Source organism: Saimiri boliviensis, chromosome 19, assembly GCF_048565385.1.
Source record: "Saimiri boliviensis isolate mSaiBol1 chromosome 19, mSaiBol1.pri, whole genome shotgun sequence".
Taxonomy (NCBI): Eukaryota; Metazoa; Chordata; class Mammalia; order Primates; family Cebidae; genus Saimiri; species Saimiri boliviensis.
In genome coordinates, this window is record NC_133467.1 from 12797567 (window position 1) to 12817146 (window position 19580).

Sequence of the window (19580 nt, forward strand, 5' to 3'; positions counted from 1 at the left end):
GTCCAACCTCAGATTCTGGCCAAACAGAATTTTTCTTTAGGCCTAAGACACTATTGATTTTGAGTTTTCACCATGATTTAAACAGTTGAGTTTTGGGGGAAGTGAGGGTGAAAAGAAACCTTGTTAAATAAACACCATTTGATGGATACCTCCTTAAATGAGGTAGAAGATGCCCCCAGATTTCAGAAAACCACAAATGTGATTCTTGGCTGAATGTCTCAGACTCAGTGTCTCCTGCAAACTCACAGGTGTGGGAGGATGATGAGGTGGTCCCAAAAGAGCTCTCTTATTATTGGCAGGAACAAAGCCACAGAAGTTCTAGGGATTACTGTAGTAATGACTGCTGAACTGGAAGGACTGCCTCATCCCCTGGGAGGAGCCTGGTGCGGATATCCGAATCCTCCCAGCACTCACACAGTCCAAGGGACCTCACACAGCACTTCTGACCCGTCAGCCGGCCTCATACCTGGAACACGGTCATGATGGCTGCAGGGAAGGTGTCAAAGTTTGCTGAAGGAGTCCCATCATTAAAGTTAAACCTGAAAAATAAAATGGAGAAAAGAATGGAATGAAAATCTCACATACCAAGTTTTTCATTCCCAAGATCATAGTTTTTTCTTTTCTCCATTCTTCCACAACCCCCTTCTTCCCTACTTTTTCCCAGTTCCACATAACTTACAGAGACTGTAACAGTTCCACTATTGATGAACTAACTATGCACTCTGAAGGGTGTGGGGAGTAAGACTGGGGTTGGGCTGCCCATGCTGCACATTTCAGGGACAGCACCAAAGACAGTGGTCCCCAGAACGAGAACCCTTTACAGCATGAAAGGAATAAAATGGAGAAGTTTACTCCACATACACACTCACTCAGTGGTCAGTTCAGGCCATGGGCAAGGGCAGACAAGATAGTAGTAACATGGTGGACGGAGTTAATGACCCTAGCCCAACACAGGCTATGACTGCGTTTTGAGCCTCTTTTGGATGGAAAGCTTCTGAGCACTTACCTGCCTCCAAATAACTGCATTCCCAGGAGAGCAAAGACAACGATGAAGAGGAAGAGGAGGAAAAGTAAACTGATGATAGACTTCATCGAGCTCATCAAGGAGACCACCAAATTCCGTAGGGAAGCCCAATACCTACAAAACCCAGACAATGTGACAGCTGTGAACGCTGCATACCAAGTCACCCCCGCAAGCCCGGCTCAGCATCTGCCTTGTAGTCTACGAAATAAGCTGCATTTGTATATTTGTAGGAAGCAGAGAGGGCAGCAAGCTATTGCTCCCCTTGGGAATGTGGCATCAGAGATATTGTTGGTTTAATCTTTGGAGAAGGAAGAGCTGAAGAATAGAGAAGGGGTGGGCAGGGAAGGGATACTTCCCTCCAAGGGGGAAAGAGGAGATGGAAGAAAATTTAAGTCAGAAAGAAGGGTCTACTCTCAAAGTCATTGGGAAAAGTCCAAATTCTGATCACTTACTTGGTTATTTTAAATATTCTTAGAAGCCGGAGGGCTCGCAAGACACTGATTCCAAAAGATGTACCAGGTCTGAAGATTGCCCAGACCACTTCAAAGATACTGCCAACTGTGACCTAGAGAAGCAATGCCAGCCACAGTGAGAGGAGGAGGAAGGAAGAGAGGAGGGCAGAGAAGGAGGAGAGGGGGCATTCTAGCACCCAGCACACAATCAACAGCTCTCAGCGGGGGATGGGGAAATAACAACTCTCCTCTCCCTCCAGCCCTACCTTCAGTGGAACTTCCTATGTGGGCAGCTGCCACCTCGCTCCCATTGCTCTCCAATCCCCTTCCTAACTTTGATACTTTGTACTGTAGATTGGCTTTCTGACTCCTGTCCTTGGTGAAAACTGCAACAACCAGTTGCTGCTTCTGCTGCTCTGGCACTACAACCCCTTGAACAAACTGACAAAGGAGTGGTACTCAAGCCACCGAAACTAATTTGAATTAGTACAAGTTGCATCTCAGCATAGAAATTTTAGAGGTCTGCATTCTCTCATCATCCTAAAATCCAGTGCTAACAAGAACATGTCGGTCCTTAATAAATATCTTTCAGTCATTTGAGGTCTTGCATCCTTCAATGTGACAGTTCACAGTGATGGAGGATCTGATTGCTATAAGACACAGCCATTTCAGATGAACATTTCAATTTCCTTTTGTTTTAATTATATATTTATCGAATGTCCACTGTGTTCTAGATATTATGCTAGGAAAAATAATATTAATCCCGACAGCAATGCTGAAAGGTATGGACGCAAAGAAACTAAGGTTAAAGTGATCTCTCACTAGCTGTTATGCCTGAAAATTGCCCATACTCAGAACCATATGTTCCAAGTTAAAATGTGGATTAGCAAGTGCTCAAAATCTTTAGCACCTAACTAACTGAAGCTTTGGCAGAAAAAGTAGTGGGATTGGCAGAAAGATAAGTGGTTCAGGAGCCCAAAGTTCTGCGACCCGGTTCCACTGCTAAGTGGGTATACGAACTTGGTCACGATAGCTTCTGTTTATTCTAGTTTAAGTGGGAAGACTAACTCCTGAAATGTAATATAGTTCATAGGACTCCTGTAAGCAGCAGGGGACCAAAAAAAAAAAAAAAAAAAAAAGGTATGTGAAAGCACCTTTAAGTGTTAGCATAATATATACATTTAGATATCCATACTATGTAGAAAAGAAACAGCTAGCTGAGATATTCTATGTGGGGACGTGCTAATATAAGGGTATGTGTGTATGTTTGTACGAGGTCTATCTAGATAATTATCCCAATTTTAAATGGAAATAGAAGAACAAATATATAAGCTTCTCTTTCCTATGGAACCACCTCTAGAATCAAGTCCTTTGTCCTTCTCAGGCTTCCCCCAAGATCATAAGTAGTTCAAAACTCTGGCTATGGGTAGCTTTGTAAACTCTCATGGGGCTGTACACTTAAGTGTACCCTCTATAATTCATGTGTTACATTTTAATAAAAATATTAACAATCAAAGAGCTTAGAAAAACAAACCAATCAACCCTTGCGTGGGAAGGATTCACTGACTTCTGAATTCCCTTTAGCTAATCTTATCTATTCTGCTTGTATATATTCTGATTTCAATGCCTCCTGCTGAGTAAGGAGCAAGCTGCTTATCTAAAACCAGGGCCTATCAGCACAAAGCATAAGCACGAGCAGGCCTTCGAGGACTTACCCCAAAATCAAAGCAGTTGAATGAAGAGTGAAAATAAAGGCGAGGTCCCATGCCATACATCTTCAGGGACATCTCCAAAAGGAAGAGTCCCAGAAACAGAAATTCTGCATAGTCTGGAAGTATTAAAAGGAGAGCATTAGTTCCACGTGTGGGGTGGGCTCGTGCACCCCTCAGCTAGCACACCTGCCTACAGAAGAGCCCGCAGCAACGCGTGGTCAGGATGCTCAGTGGCCATGTCAGGCCAGGGCTGGGCAGAGCCTAATGATGTCTGAGTACCCTCTGACCCAGGCTGAGTCCCAGGCACGCTCAACAAATCAGCATTGCTCTCTTTCAATGGCCTTTATATGGCTGAGAGCCATATTGCTCTCCTGTCACTGGCCTTTATATGGCTGAGAGCCCTCAGAGGAGAAAGACAGGACTTACTGTGTCTTTGATGAAAGAGCTGGATTTCTCCCCACACCCCCAGCAGGGACAGGCCCCTGACCCTCACTCTCGCCCAGTGGCAGTCTAATCCAGAGCTGACCTAGAAGCTCTTCTTTTGGTCTATTTGACATCTCCATCGCCTTGAGAACTTCCTGCCCACCATTTCCATGATCAAAACTCCCGATCACTGAGCCTCCTTAAGAAAGAAAGTGAAGGCTTTATGGTCCCAAAAGGAGTAACTTATGCTATCTTGTTGATTCATCAACAACGATCTGTTCACTTAAAGAATGAAAGCTGGAAGCAGTCACGAGATACTCCAGCCCCGCTTGAGGACGATGTGGCCTCCCTCACAGTGCAAAGAGGCAGAACCCCTCCTAACAGGGCGCTCTGCTCTCCTATGTTCAGACACACATCAAGCTGCCCCACATGCGGGCCAGCAGAGGAGGCTTTAGAGAGAGGCTTTACTTACAGAGGAGGTGGGTGAGCCACTGGGGCTGGTTGTGATGGACGATGGCCACACAGGCAGTGTTGAGGGCCACAAGGCTCAGCACAATCCAGTAAAACACCTGGGATTTAACCATGTGGCGAATGGAGATGCGCAGGAGCCTTTCCTTGTGCCGGAAATAAGAGACCCCGTCTACCTTTGCACTTTTGATACTGGCTCGAGCCAGGGGTGTGCCTAAGGGAGAGAAGGAAGGAGGGAGAATGAGGCTGCAAAGTATCCTGTGGTCACCCTCCACGGTCAGGGAGCATTCGAAGGACAAGACAGGCTGCTCTAGTCCTGGGGGAAGGTGACCGCCACATTGCGGTCTGGGGATCACATCTGGGGAATCCCCATCTTGTGGGCTCCGTAGTTTCTGCAGGCAGTGACCCTGTTTTTCCTCTCTGGGCACTCTCAGTCCTAGGGAACATAAGGAGTCCCCAGGCAGGACACCAGTGTCTTGACTCTTAATAGGATTGTGTTTATGTTTGCAACAGATTAGGCTTCTCTCTTGCCCTTTCCTTTTAAATATGCTTCAAACACCGGAATCTTGCTGCTGCATTGGTGATATTTCTACCACTGGCAGCACAAAAGAGCAATGAGCTTTGTAAGTCTCTTCTGCTTTCCAGGATGGAACAAGACCTGTCCCTTTGTCTGGGGAGGAAAAACCTGCCATCGGCCACAATCTCTAGGAGAACCTGAGGTGGAACACGTCACGTTAAAGAATTGCCAATCAGACTGAGTTGCAATTGCACACGATGGAAGTAGGTGGGGGCCGCTGCGGTTAAGCACATGGCTTCAAGATCTCACATCTGGGTCCCTGGAAGCCACAGTTCCTCAGAATGCTTCAAACAATGTCCCAAAGTGGATTCTCATCATCACACCCAGGAGAAGGCGGGGCGGGTACCTCTGCAAATGGAATACATCTGCCACACCTGAAAACACTGGGTTGGATCTGCAAATGGAATACATCTGCCACACCTGAAAACACTGGTTTGGATTCTTAGCCCTAAACCCCATGAACCCCATGTTTCATGGGAACAGCATCCCGTGGTCTTTTTTTCTTTTTTTTTTTTTTCTTTTTTCTTTTTTTTTTTTTTTGGCAGTCTAGATTAGATTTCTGCCCTCTTCCTTAATTGCATTCCTAAATTCCAAACTCTTTGGATTCTTTCCCTCCTTGTGGTGCTTCTCAAAGGCAGGATATTCCTTTTCATGGGAGACTCAGAGAGGTAAAAGATCCAACTGGACCCACTCACCCACAGAGGAGATATCAACACAGTGCTCATCACTGGAGTCTCGGGTCATGGCCTCTGTCCGGCTCCTTTTGATGGTTGCCCTTCGAAGCACTACGCCAGGGAAAGGGAAGGCCAGTGAGAGGCCACAAATACTCCTAGACCATTCTAGATAAAATTTGAGGACTGCAGACAAGAGGCCTTTTGTGAGGTCCCTGTGACACAGGCATCTGCCTTTAATACCTGAGCCGGGTCACAGAAATCAAGGATGTCTACAGGACCACAAATGCTGTGCTCACCAGGGCTCCTGAAACAAGGGCTCTGAAAGCGATGCTGGAGCCTGTCTAACTGCAGGAGGTAAACAGGCCCTCCGTGTCCATCTGCCCTGGCTCTTCAACTACAATGCCACCTCCTTGGTAATGAAAGTAGTCTCCAGGTGATCCCCACACATTTTATGAGAAGGTCCCTTTAGATAGCACTGGTTGTAGGATGGCCTTTCTCTTGCTCAGTATCAATCACACGCCTTGGAACAAAGCAACTCTTGAGTTTCATTTTCATCACTTTAAAAGGCATTTAAATCTGTGACTCAATTCCCTTCATTTTAAAGCATGAGGGATTTTATGACAGAAGGACTCTCATTTCAAATCCCAGAGCACCCTCTGTTCTTTCTCCCCTTTTGATCAAGAGAGATTGCCATCGCCTAAGAGGGGGACAGATGCAAGCAGAATAAGGCATCAGAGCATTTCCTTACCTTCTAAGGCGGATGTTCCAGTATTTTTATTTTCTTCAGCGAGCATGACTTCCTCTATATGGAAACAAATGCTTTGGTAAATTATCTGTAAACGCCAAATTATTCTGCAAGACGAAAATCCCTCAGGGACAGCTCCAGCTCCGGGCAACAGAGAGAGAGCAGAGTTCAGAGCCTGTCATAGCCACCAGCTTCAGAAAGAAAGCGGGTGTCACGGGGTACACAGAGCGCTCCCGAGAATAGAAAGGAAGCCTCAGGTAGGGGAGGCTTGGGGGGAGCCGGTAACAGTCAGCTCTGTGTCTACTACCTCTATTCAGGAGGATACCTGTGAGAGGAGGAGAAGAGGCTAAATCCCCCAAGTTGATAGGAATGAAAAATGTCCATTTCTGTTTTTAATTCCACCCAGCTTCCCGTCTTTCCTAACTCCCTGAACTTCTAGCAACAACCGCTTGCTTAGCTCCTCTTGCCAGTGGCCACTGGTCATAACATCTACACCCTCAGCCAGGAGCAGAGCCCATGTTTTGGGCTTTGGTCTATGTCTCTGAGGAGGGGTCAGAGGAGGACGCTCAAAGGTCTTTGGAGACAGCAGCAGGGCTTCTGGGCTTCCTCCTGTCCCCTCCGCCTCAATCCTGTCTCGGTTGACCAGAGCTTCGGCCAGAGAGGCTTGGGCCCATCATGAATTTGTCTCTAAGGTATAATGAAAAAAATAAGTATTTGGTTTTTGTCTCTGGTTCCTGGCAGTCCTTCGTATGCTAATGAAATGACTCATGGAGGAGAGAGTGGCCCTGGATAACTTCGAGGAGATAGCTTGTGGCCAGAACAAACAGCCTCAGGACTGGAGGCCAGAACTGTCAGCCTCCCCCTACTCCCACTTCTGGGGAGGAGGGGGCCCTAGAGATGAGTTTAATTCAACGGCTGATAATTTAATCGAGCATGCCTATGTCATGAAATATCCATAACCCCCCCTAAATGTTGGGGTTCAGGAAGCATCTGAGTTGGTAAACATATCAACGAGTTGGGAGGGTAGTGTTCCCAAAGAGTACATGAAGCTCTGTGTCCCCACCCCCATTCCCTGCCCTATCACCTCTTCTATTGGGCTGCTCCTGAGTTGTAGCCGTTCTAATACAGTATGGTTTTTCCAAAGTTCTGTCAGTCATTCTAGCCAATTACTGAACCTGTGAAAAGTTGAGGGAGGGGGGGGGTGGTGTGGGAATCCCCAGATTTGTAGTCAGCCAGGCAGATATGCTGATTGCCTGGAACCCCACTTTTGGCTGCCATCTAAAGTGGGGGCAGTCCTGTGGAACTGAGCCTTAAACCTGAGGGGTCCATGCTAATTTGAGAGAGTATTTAGTGTTAGAATTTAGCTGGTTGTTGAACACCTAGCTGGTGTCAGAGAACTGAAGGATGGTTGGAATGATAGATTTGCTTGCTGGAGTTCTATAACGACACCACACGGTCCCCTGTGCTCTTCCCTCTTGGCCCCCCAGAAGCAGTCCTATGCTCTACCGAGGTGTCATATCTGAAGGGTAATATTTTCTATTAAGCCTTGCTGGCCCAAACCTCACTAGCATCCCTCCAAGTGCACCAACAAAACAGGGATCTGATGGGATCCTGCATGCCCTGTGAGGAGTGATAGGATGAGTTCTGAGCTCAACCCATCATAGGCCAGGGAGCTGCAGGCCTCAGTGAACATTCCCTAAGATCCCAGCTGCTGGGGGAAAGCTTACTGCAGACCCTACTACACAATGGTTTAATTCAAACACTTTTAACAAGTAAAAGGACAGGATCCGTGAAAGTCATTACCATACTTCCAGCTGCAGATAAAATGGAGAGTATACAATATATTTCCGAGGGAGGGGGACATTTTAAGGCTGGGATGGTACTCACAGGATGGCGGTTATTACCAAGTCATAAATGTTTGCTTTCTTTTTTAGTACAGCCTCTGGCAAAATGCTATGTTAGCAGGTTAAGTGTTATCGGTAGGATGCTCCTTCCTGCAGACATAAGGGTTTTTAAGTCATTTTATACCACAAGTTTGGAGGGCATCATTTTAAAATCAGGTACTTGATGGCTTCTCGGCCTTTTGGCTAAGATCAAGTGTAGTATCCGTTCTTATCAGTTTAAAATCAGGTACTTATTAAAATACCTCATAGCAACTTTAATTACGTCAGCACGTCACTTTTGCTGTGCACACTGTCTGGGCTTTGGGGTGGGCAGATCTGGGGACCTCCCCAGGACAGATGGAAGGTGTGTGATGCTGCTGAGATCTCTGCGAAGCACTCAGGGCTCTGGATGTGCTGAAGCCACCCCCCTTCCTCCCTACCCCATGCCTTTTGCCAAGTTCGGCTTAGAACTTGAGTGTCTTTCCAGGGAAATGTAACCCATATGTCTCTGATTCACTCGCGCTCCATTTGTAAAGGGAGGGGCCAGGAAGCACACTTTGACGTCGCAGCGCGTCTTTTTTCTTAGAAGGAGGAGAGAGCTGGCTTTGCCAACTGGAAGAAAGGGAAGCCTTGGAATTCTGTAAGTATTTGAAAGGCATAGCCCCAGAGAGCAGCATACCGTGCCGCCTGACCTGTGTAGGTGGCCAGGGCTGGGAGGGCTCCTTCTTGGGTCTGCTGCCAGCTCTCTTAGTGGTCTGTCAGATGGCTCCTCCGCCGAGGAAGCCAAGGACAGCTGGGACCATCAAGCTGCCTGCCTGGCCTGCAGGCAAATCGGCTCGCCCTCCCATGGCAAGCCTGAGTTAACCATTCTGGGAAGAGGTAGGGGATATTCCTGTCTGCTTCATCCCCACACAACAGCCTTGGAGGAGGAAGGGCGAAATGCAGGTACAGTCAACACACATCGCTCATGTTTCCAGAGGCTGAAGGGAGTGCAGATGCCAATCATATACGCAGTCTCCCAGCCCTTGGAGATCACCAAAGTTGACTGCAGAGTTTAGAGAGGGTTTTTGTGTGCTGGCGTTCAAAGTAAGTTCAGCGTCATTCCAAGCTCCTACAGAGTAAGGCTCAAGCAACTAAGCACTAAGTCATACTCCCAATTTTTCCTGTGACTTCACTTTGGTGCTATGTTTTCTATTAGGAATAGAGAAAAGATACTGACTGTCTTATGTGTATTTTTTTGTTTAAAATAATCACTATTTCCTCTGGAAGAAAATGAAGATATATAATACCAATGCAATCCAACCTCTAAAATAATAAAGAAAGTAAATCCGTCCCTTTTCCTGACAAGAATGGGAGTGACGGATGCCCCTCATAAGCATCCAAACCGCAGCCAAACTTGAATCTGGTGGCTCTGTGGGTTAATGAAATCATGACAGGTTTGGACCTATTCTCGCAGGTGGCTGAGAACTACTCCTAATGCTGAGCTACAGGGTGAGAACGGATGACAGCTCAAGACTTAGGAAGACACCTGTTTTCACCATCTCCTCCCTGGGTGCTGGCAATGGCTTCACTACGATTCCCCCTGCTTCTAGCCTCGTCCTTCTATGGTCTATTCTCAATGCAGCCAGCACGTGCTCCTTTATGGTCTAAAGTCAGAGCATGCCAGCCCTCGGCTCAAAACTCCTGTGGTTCTTACGTCACTCAGAGCAAAGCCCATAACCCTGACAATGGCCCATAAGGTCAAATATGATTGCTACCCACAGCCCCCCGTGATAGCCGTCACTCTGTCTCCTGTTACTCCTCCCTATTCCTTCCCTCTTCTGCTTCTTGGGCACCCCCGGCTCCCTCCCATGTTAGGTACTTGGCACTGAAATACTCCTCTCCAGGTCTTCCTCTGGCTCACCCCTTCATCTCTTCAAGTCTACATACCAATGGGCCCACCCCGACCTCCTATTTCAAACCGCGGCACATTCTATGCCCCATGACCCTACCTTGATCAGTTTTCCCATCGTACTTACCACCTTATCATTGTCTTATGAGTCACTCATTTGTTATTTTGTTTATTGCTACCTCCACAACCAGGGAGTTTTGCAAGAGAAGAGCTTTGGTGAGCTGGCTGACCATTTGGCTCGCTGCTGTATCTCAAGTACTCGGGACAGGGTCTGACACAGTACAGGCACTCAGGAAGTACCTGCTGGATGGATCGCTCAGAAACAGTGTTATCAAACGCCAGCAGCCCAGCCTCAGCTCCAGGATTGGGTTACATTTCTTTTACTCAGTTCCCCTTGATGAGATGCCTGCCTTAAGGTGTTTGGGAGATGGGGCAGTTTGGCAGAGGGACAGCTAGACCCCAGAGGAAAAAGGTGGGATGGGCAGGGCACCTTAGGAGCCACCCAGCAGACACCCAGAGTGTCTCTTCTCTTGTCTAGACTGCCCCTTGAATCAGGGCATTGTGAGTGAGGGGCCGGCCCTGATGTCTCTGCAGCCCACTCCCCAGCCTCCTGCAGCCCCCAGGCCTACCTGCTTTGTCTATCCAGGCCCGGTAGCCATTCAGCTCCCGCTCAATCTGCTGCTGGCGCCGCAGCTTCATGAAAGCCCTTCGGTTCTCCACTCTCTCTCTCTCTTTGGCAAATTCCCTGCGGACAAGAAGGATAAGATTCACTGGGTTTGGACAGGGCCAAGACTAAGGGAGAGGGTAAAGCAAGCAACAGAGACAGCATCTGAGCAACACCTCTATTAAGCCCATGTCGCCTTTCCTCTGACCCAGGCTGCAACTGTGACCTCCTTACAACGTTACACAGAAACACACCTCATTCAGCCTCACACAGGAAGCCTCCCCAGACTAGCTGCCTTCCAGTCAGGACCAGCTGATTGCTTGCTCTATTTTGAAAGGTATTTTCTTAGCCATGTGAGAAGCTAGGTTTCAAAATGCCATGTTCCACCTCCTCCGCTACGACGAAAACCCTTAACCCTCTGAAGGGCGCAGCTACTCTTTCTCCTTCTCATAACAACAGTAACCAATGAATATTGACCAGTGATGATGTGTCAACCCTGCATCAAGGTTTTCACATCCATTAACTCATTTAATCCTCACAACTGCCCTGTGAAGTATTCGTACTATTAAAATTCGCATCTAACAGATGGGGGAGCTGAGTTGAGTGAGGTGAAGTGCCTTGCTGAGATGTGAACTCTAACCACGATGCTGTGTAGCCTCTGCTGCACTGAAGATCAATGAGGCTGATGACTTGAAAGGTTAAAACGCTATTCAAAGGTGGCTGATGTCCGTTAAATAAGAAAGGAAGGGTCGTGGGAAGGATACCTGACTCCCGTAAAGCCAGTGGGAAGGTGGGGTGGGTGGAGGAGAGATGAGGAGGCAGAGGGAAAGCCCAGGTGGGGTCAGGAAGAAGACAGAGCCCATGATAGGCTCAAGGGACCAGTCTCACTCACTGTGACAAGAGAATGAGAAGGCCACAGCTCCATGGGAAAAGACGAGAGAAGAGAACTAAGGGCTCCCTGTAGACAAGAGGAGGATCGGATTCAATGGGTGAACAAATGGGGATAAGTAAATCACAGTTTGCTGACAGGTTCCTCCAGAAGCCACCTCTGCCAATGCCTTTCCCCTCACCACACATCCTTCCAGGCTAGGATGCCGCTTACCAGTGCAGTGGCTCCCAGCCACCGCTCAGGTGTTCTCCTACTACCCGGGAAGCTGTTTTACTTATTAAATGTGAGCCCCATCAAGAGCTGCAGGCCAGGCACAGTGGCTCATGCCTGTAATCCCAGCACTTTGGCAAGTCTAGGTGGAAGGACTGCTTGAGCCCAGGAGTTCGAGGTTACAGTGAGCTGTGATCACGCCACTGCACTCCAGCCTGGGCAACAGAGCAAGACATTGTTTCAAAAACAAACAAAAACAAAAACAAAAAGAAAAAATAGAGCTGTAGCCTGAATCTGAGGGGAGTCCAGCACCCACTCTAGGTCCTGCCAGTTTCTCTCTCATGTCCAGGAATGGAGAAATGAATGAGGGGCTGGGGGATGGACCCCAGCCATGGTACAGGGAAAGGGGAGGTGTCAGTCTACCATAATGCCAAGAGACATCTGCTCGGGCCTCACCTGGCCTTTCTGCTGAGATAGAGCTGGTTTCCTTGGGTACAGCCACATGCTTACCATCAGGCAGAGGGGTAGGGAAAGGCACATCAGAAGGAGAAATTCTCCTGCGCTTGGCTTCAGGTTCACTGGGTTCTATTAAAGGTGCTATTGGGGAAGCGAAGGAGAGAGCCAAAACGAAGAGTGACTAGGGCCAGTGAGGGCCAGGGCAACTGAAATCAAGCCCTGAAATGCCTCCTTTCCGCTTTCTGAATTTCAGCAATTTGGAAGTAACAAGGGGCTGGCTTGGTTCAGGGCATCACCACCCACCAAAATTCTTACCTTTGGCTCTTTGCTTCTTTTCATCCCTCCCGTCCAATTAGTACCATTGTCCTGTTGGTTCTACCTTCAGAAAAGCGCCTGAATTCACCCTGCCTCTCCATCCTCACCATCTTGGCCAAGGACATCACCCTTCCCTGCCAGGATCACTGCAATAGCATCCAGCTGGTCTCTCAACCTCCTGTCTCTTTCCCCTCCTTTCACCCATCTCACACTATCAACGTTATCTTTTTTTTTTTTTTTTTTTTTTTTTTTTTTTTTTTTTGAGATGAAGTCTTGATCTGTCACCCAGACTGGAGTGTAGTGACATGATCTTGGCTCACTGCAACCTCCACCTTCCGGGTTCAAGCAATTCTCCTGCCTCAACCTCCTGAGCGGCTGGCATTTCAGGTGCCTGCCACCATGTCCAACTAATTATTTTATTTTTAGTAGAGTCAGGGTTTCACTTGTTGGTCAGGCTGGTCTCAAAACTCCTGACCTCAGGTGGTCCACCTGCCTCAGACTCCCAAAGTGCTGGAATTACAGACATGAGCCACCATGCCTGACCCGACGTCATTTTTTTTTTCAAAAGGTCATTCGCTGGATCTTATCACTTCCACACCTTCAGTAATAACCACAGTAAGTAACATGTAGAGCATGTCTTAATTTACCAAGCACCTTCACACGTTTTGCTCATTTAATGTTTACAACCATTCTGAGAAGGTATAATAGGTATTTTCATGCTTAACTTAAAAGTTATGCAAGTTGATGGAGTTTAGGCGAGAAACAGAGCCAAGATTCGAACCCAGGCCTTTCTCCCATATGGGCCCGAGTCCTTCATGGCCCCCATATTTGCCTAACGTAATGGCATTTTTACATGCTACTTTATCTTATCATAGGTATATGTCTCGATTTCTCAACTAAGCTCTGGGGGAATCCAGAGAGGTTTAATAAGAAGGTGATATTTTGAGCAAGACCTTAGAAAAGGAGAATTTAAGCAGGCTATGACTAGAGGAACATAATCATCCTGAACATCTAGGGTAAGCATTATGATCAACATATCCATTTTCCAGCTCAAAAAACGGAATCTAAAGGGACTTAAGTGGCCCTTTAAGAGGGCAAGTGTCCAAGGACACATAGCCACTCAGAGGAACCACGACTCTCAGATGTAAATTCCATCTCTTTCTACTCCATTAGCGCCTCCTCTACGGCTTCCAGCATCCTCTGCTGAACGAAGAGGATGAAGCCTTCAAGCATGGCCTTCAGAGTCTTAGATAGTTGGAGACAAACCTTTCTCTTCCCACCATCCCCACCCACCCCCTGCCTGCCTACAACCCACCACAGCCACGTTTCAACTACAGCACATTCTCCACACTTCCTGAAAAGGCAGGGTGGGCGTTCAAGGCTAGTGCACAATGCTTATCTGCCTGAGTCAAAATCCTTCTTCAAGGCCAGGCTGCAATGTTGCCTCTTCTGTTTGGGTCCCATCATCCCTGACTCCCAGCTTTCCGGCCTGCATTCTGCCTCTTCTTCATCTCTTTCGAGCTCATCCTGCAGTCAGACCTTTACCACGGTCAGCTGTATGTGTGACTGTCTCTCCTTCTTGTAAACTTTTTGTAAAAACATTCTGTGCCTTACTCAACTTTCTATCTTCCCAGACTAGAATAGGCCTACCACATAGTGTATGTTCAGTAGACCCTTTTCTATGAAAAATCCCCAGGCTTACTAGGAGAAATGATAGGTCTTCCCTGATTCCCAGAGGCTTCAAAGAAGGAGTACTCCATCTCTGCACTGACCCAAAGGGAGCAGGTAAACTAGCGGCAAAACTCCTGCATGTCGCCACCAGTTTCTCTTGCCTTGACTCCACTACAGTTACTGTAAATTAGACTAAGAGGAAAGGGGTGTGTCATCTCTATATGGCCTCCAGAATGACGACGTAGCTTGATTTCTGGTGGGAAAGGCCAACAGACCCCAGTCTAACCTCCCTTTGTCTAACCTCTTCCGATTGCAGGTTAAGCGCTGTTTCCACATGCTCCCTGTGTTTGGAAGTTTCCTGGCTCCAGGTCTCACCAGCTGGCTTCCCTGCTCTTCTTTGCCATTGTAAGCTCCCTTTCCTCCCACCCTCCCACCTGGCATCCTAGCTGGAACTCACAGGCCCACGGCCCGACGAATCTGGCCAAGCCTCTTGGCTAAAAGAAGTAAAACAATGAACGTGCGCCACTGACGGTATCTCCTAAGCAGCTCCAGCACCTTAACGGAGGATGTGGGGGCCCTTCTTTATCAAGTGGCCTTTTCCGTTTTGTTCTTTCACTGGGAACCTGGGCAGCAAGTCCGGCACCTGTGTTTTTCCTAATTCTTGTCGCCCCTCCTCCCTCGCTGTTATAATTGTTAGTACCCATGGCCTGTCTCCCTGACTAGTCTGCAGACTTCACGAGGTCAAGTAAAGCCTGTGCCGTATCACATTCCAACAAGGGTCTATGAAGCTTAACCCAGTGTCTGGCATGACAGTAGATTCCATCGATTAGAGAGACAAAATACCAAGAACAGCTAATGTTCATATAACACATTTCAACTTGCTAAATTTACCCATTGTTTTCATGTAAACTATTTCATTTATAGTTTCAAAAGCCCTGTGAGATTCAGAAACATTACTTGCCCAAAACAACCCCATTAGCAAGAGGCAAAGACAAAATTCAAACTATTGTCTTCTTCCAGTTTATGTGCTGTTTTCATAATGCCTTAGCTCTCTTCCCTGCTACCTAGAAGTCAACATTTAAAATCTACAAGAGGGATTTCATTTCAGCACAAGGTTGAGGAAAATAAGGATATAAAAACAGATGGGTTTTGTTTTTCTTCAAGGGACTATTCTTTTCATTGTGACAGTAGCATAAAAATCCATTGCTCTGTGTTGGGTTATTAAAGACCTAGAATAAAGTTCATAGCGTTAGTCAAGCCAGTGATCTACTGCTCGATTTTGTTTCCATTTTTTCATACACATATTGCATTCTGTAGAGAACAGGAGCAAATAAGATTCCGCTTCATAAACCTTAGATTTAACATGCCCACCAGGCTCATGAATATGTATGTGGCCAGACCTGGGAAAGAAAGCATACTCCTTTAGCTGGTCCCTCTCTCTCCTCTGAGGATCCGAGTACCCTTTCCTCCTCGCAGAGCTTCCTGGGGTTATTCAGATGGTGATGCTTTTGCAAAGATAAAGCGTATTACCATTATTTAGTGAACCAGATGACTGCTGAATTCCCTCACTGAAAGGCAGCTCGAAGCGGGGCACTATGAATATCTTAATTTGTACAGTTCCCTTGGAGCAAGGCATAGGAAACGTAAAAGGGGTATCCGGCCTATATTAGAAGAATGTTCATATTCTCTAAGGCTGCTTGGCAACAGCCTGTGACCTAAGGTAAGAGGACAGGTCATCGTCTCCTTTTCATTTGTTCTATCCAGGGTTTCCACACCCACAGATACAACAGAACTCAAGATGGGTTGAGTCTAGATTTCAGAATTCCAAGCAAGGGGAACAAAAACAAATCCCCACGTGATGCAACAGAAACAGCACAGGTCTATTTTCAGAGCTTGGGATATAGGTATCCTCTGTTGCCTACGAATGGGGCAGTTACCTCGCTGTCTCAATTTCTTCATCAGAGTTGAATCAGGACACATATAAACCCCAGGCTCATAACCAGAGGCAGGGATAGATCTGGCTGACTCTGAGAGTCCTGACTGGATTCCCTTAAGAGATTGTGATAGTGACACAAATCCAAGTCGTGTTTCACTGCAGATACTCCCCCTTACCCAGTTCTGTTATCCTTAATTTCTGGCTGTTCCTCAGCCTCAAACCTGGCTCCTCTGAGGGAGGGTGACCTGTAAGTCTCCTCACATATGGCTCTTGTATAGGGGGAAGGAAGGGTAGTTGGGGTTAAGCACGGATGAGCCTCTATTCCACATCCCACGTATGTACGCAAGGCTTGGATTTGTAAATTTCGGTCATGGAGACTAAGAACAAGGTGGATCCCTTTGCACTGCATGGTTGAGTACAGTTTTCTTCTTTTATCCTGGTTACTGCATTTGTATTTGTGACTGCTTTGTTTCTGCAGCAGTATACATGAGAAACATAAATTGTAAAAACTATTCATACACAGCTAATCCTATATTACTCATCAATAAGATGAAGTGGAAGAATTGCGTAGTCTCAGACTAGGTAGAATGCCCAAAACATTTATCATGTGTGCCTGGAGGGGTGAAGGGAGAGAAGACAGAGACTTCTCTGAAAGCCTTTTTAGGTTATTATTAAAATTAATATTTTATGAATGTATGAACCTATAAAGGAGCCATTGCTACAGACAAATCACAAAGGGGCTAATCTCTGCCCTAATAAAGTAACTGGTTTTAGCCCATAGGCTGATACTAGGAGGGGCTCTGGTCATTCATATTTCTAGAACTGATTATGCTGTTGCTAACTCTTGGGGATTAGAAGTGAGGCTGATGAAAGCCTAGCTCCAGCCTGAAATGTCTGCCCATGTTATGTCACCCCAGAGTCAGTCACAGGGCACCTGGACCGATATCTCAATGCTTGTCTAGTGATGAAGATGTTCTGGTAGGTCCACTGGGGTAAGAAAGCTTCTGTTGGAGGACTGCTTGGCTCAGGTTTTAGCCTCTCACTCCAGACCTCTCCTCCTGGCTCCATGCAGGGAGATTTGTTTACTGACGCACAGCCCCTCACTGCTGTCATGGCAACCAAAGAGAAGACAAAGTGCCAGGATGGGCCAGCCTGTGTGACTCAAAAATCTGTTTATCCACACTCCGGTACACACTTGCATGCTTCATCACACACACATTGGCATAGATACACGCTCGTCCTGGCACACGTAGCATATGTAGACACACTCTGCCAAGCACACGAATGGCCACATGGTCATATTCCTATTAATCTCCAGAGTCCATATTTCAAAGAGCTTTGCTACCCACAAAGAAACCTCGCCAAGATTCCTGTAAAGTCTTTGCTTCAGAAAGGAGCAATTTGGGTTCGACATCAAGAAAAACCTCTTCAACCCTAAATGTTCTGAAACCAACAGAGAAATTGGAAGCATGATGGGCAATTCTGTGTTGCCAGTGGTTTCATTTCAGTGCCATTGGAAAATGGGCCGGGGTTGGGGTGAGCCTTTTCAGTGTTCCTATATTTTCAGTGTTCTTACGAGTTTGGAGAACATTTTCTCCCACTCTTCAGAGAAGCAAACACAGCCCCAGAGAAGGTAAACACTTTACTGAAGGTCGCAGAGTTCAGCAGTATTATTTATGTTTTATCCCTTGACTTGTTCCAGAAAGGATTTAAGGAGACTTAGGCTGTCAATAAATAAAGGCCAAGACAGAAGCTAGCCCTCTAAATCCCATCCATCATTGACTCTAATAAGCAGGATGGGGGATGCATATCTCAACTACATCACATGGGGTCACTCTTCCCTAGAATCTGGAGCTATGGGAAGGCTCCTCCTATGAGCAGAAATCCTTCCCTAAAATAAAGGCAAGTAAGTCCCATTACGTGAAGCGCTGTATCCCACTCCTATCCCTCCACCTTAGGTCCATGGCAATGGAAGACAGACCAGGAGCCTCACGGACTAGGATATCGGAAGAGGAGGACCTGACAGATCACCTGTCCGAGATTGGCTTTCCACACGCAGGGAGACTAAGGCATAGAGAGAGGCCAGAGGACTTGCCATTTCCAAGGACTGGGGCAGTGGCGGGAGACCGGGAGCATCGCATTCCAAAGCCAGTGCAATCCCGCAGCTTCATGACGTTTCAGTTATGAGAACTCAGAGAAGACTGTTCTTGTAGGAGCTCAGGGAATAACTGGTCTTTTCTCCTTTTCTTCTCAATCTTGAGATCTCATTTATTTGTTTGAGTAGATGCAGGGGGGAAAAGCATGACGATTAATATAAGGGAGGTAATGAAGGAACTGGAACATGTTTTCCGTTTTGGTTTTTAACCTTGAAGTTGGTGGAATCCAGAGGGTTAAAGTATAATGATTAAAAGCTCTGAAGTTGTAAAGACCTGAGTTTGAATCCTAGGTCCATCGTGGTGTGATCTGGAGCAAGTTCTTTTTTTTTTTTTTTGAGACGGAGTTTCACTCTTGTTACCCAGGCTGGAGTGCAATGGCGCGATCTCGGCTCACCACAACCTCCGCCTCCTGGGCTCAGGCAATTCTCCTGCCTCAGCCTCCTAAGTAGCTAGGATTATAGGCACGCGCCACCACGCCCAGCTAGTTTTTTGTATTTTTAGTAGAGACGGGGTTTCACCATGTTGACCAGGATGGTCTCAATCTCTCGACCTCCTGCCTTGGCCTCCCAAAGTGCTGGGATTACAGGCTTGAGCCACCGTGCCGGCCTGGAGCAAGTTCTTAAACTGAATCTGGGTTTCCTCACTCATAAAATTAAGATAATTATCATACTTATCTCAAAAGGTTGTTGTGAGGATTAAATGATAGAAAGTACAATGGATAGTAGGTGCTCCAAGTAGCTTTTATATTGCTGACATTTCTGTGAATGTATCTTAATACAGAAAACCTATTATCAGGCCTTTATTTTACATATTCATCCCACCTCCAAAATACAATTTGTTAAGTCCCTACTACATAGTAGGTATTGTTTTAGAATACTAGAATTTAGCAGCAAGTATAATTGGGAGTGCTGGTTTGTACCTGTAATCTCAGAAACTTGGGAGGCTAAGGGAGGAGGATGGTTTGAGGCCAGGAGTTCAAGACCAGCCTGGGCCACAGAATGAGATCCCATTCTTAAAAAAAAAAAAAAAAGCAAATCTTTGTCCACACAGAGCTCGTATTATACTGCATGAGAAAAACAATAAACAAGATAAATAAGTACAATATACAGAATGCTATAAACTGATAATTCCTCAGGAAAAAAGAAAGCAGAGAAGTATAGTAAGTACTGGGGTTGGGGTGGCATGTTGGGTAGAGTCGCCAGGGAGGGCCTCACTGAGGAGACTGGAGGCATGATATGGGAGGTGTGAGGAAGTAAGCCAGACATCCGGGGAGGAGGGCTCCAGGGAGGGGTGATGGCCTGGGCAAAGCTGTGGGGCAGAAGAATCTTGCGGGAGCTTTTGAAGAACAGAAAGGGACCAATGTGGCTAGAGTGGACTGAATACACAGAAACAAGGTCAAAGTGGGTAGCAGGCAGTGGCGAAGTGAAGGGCTGG

At 46.8% G+C, this 19580-nt stretch overlaps 1 protein-coding gene and 1 pseudogene across 7 annotated transcripts in view; one reads left to right on the top strand and one right to left on the bottom strand.

Moving 5' to 3' along the window:
• CACNA1E (calcium voltage-gated channel subunit alpha1 E) overlaps positions 1–19580 on the bottom strand; it is a 405974-nt gene that overhangs the window by 87865 nt on the left and 298529 nt on the right. For 6 of the 7 annotated variants that reach the window (XM_074389669.1, XM_074389668.1, XM_074389671.1 and 3 more), the window contains exons 9-16: positions 10479–10594; positions 6079–6132; positions 5352–5441; positions 4084–4293; positions 3192–3304; positions 1477–1589; positions 1007–1138; positions 467–539 (exon numbers count right to left, since the gene is read on the bottom strand). In XM_074389669.1, coding sequence (XP_074245770.1) covers positions 467–539; positions 1007–1138; positions 1477–1589; positions 3192–3304; positions 4084–4293; positions 5352–5441; positions 6079–6132; positions 10479–10594 — 901 coding nt within the window. The remainder of the gene's footprint in view (positions 1–466; positions 540–1006; positions 1139–1476; positions 1590–3191; positions 3305–4083; positions 4294–5351; positions 5442–6078; positions 6133–10478; positions 10595–19580) is intronic. The other variant, XM_074389670.1, reaches the window with a different exon arrangement.
• On the top strand, positions 8143–8307 carry LOC120360287 (U2 spliceosomal RNA; annotated as a pseudogene).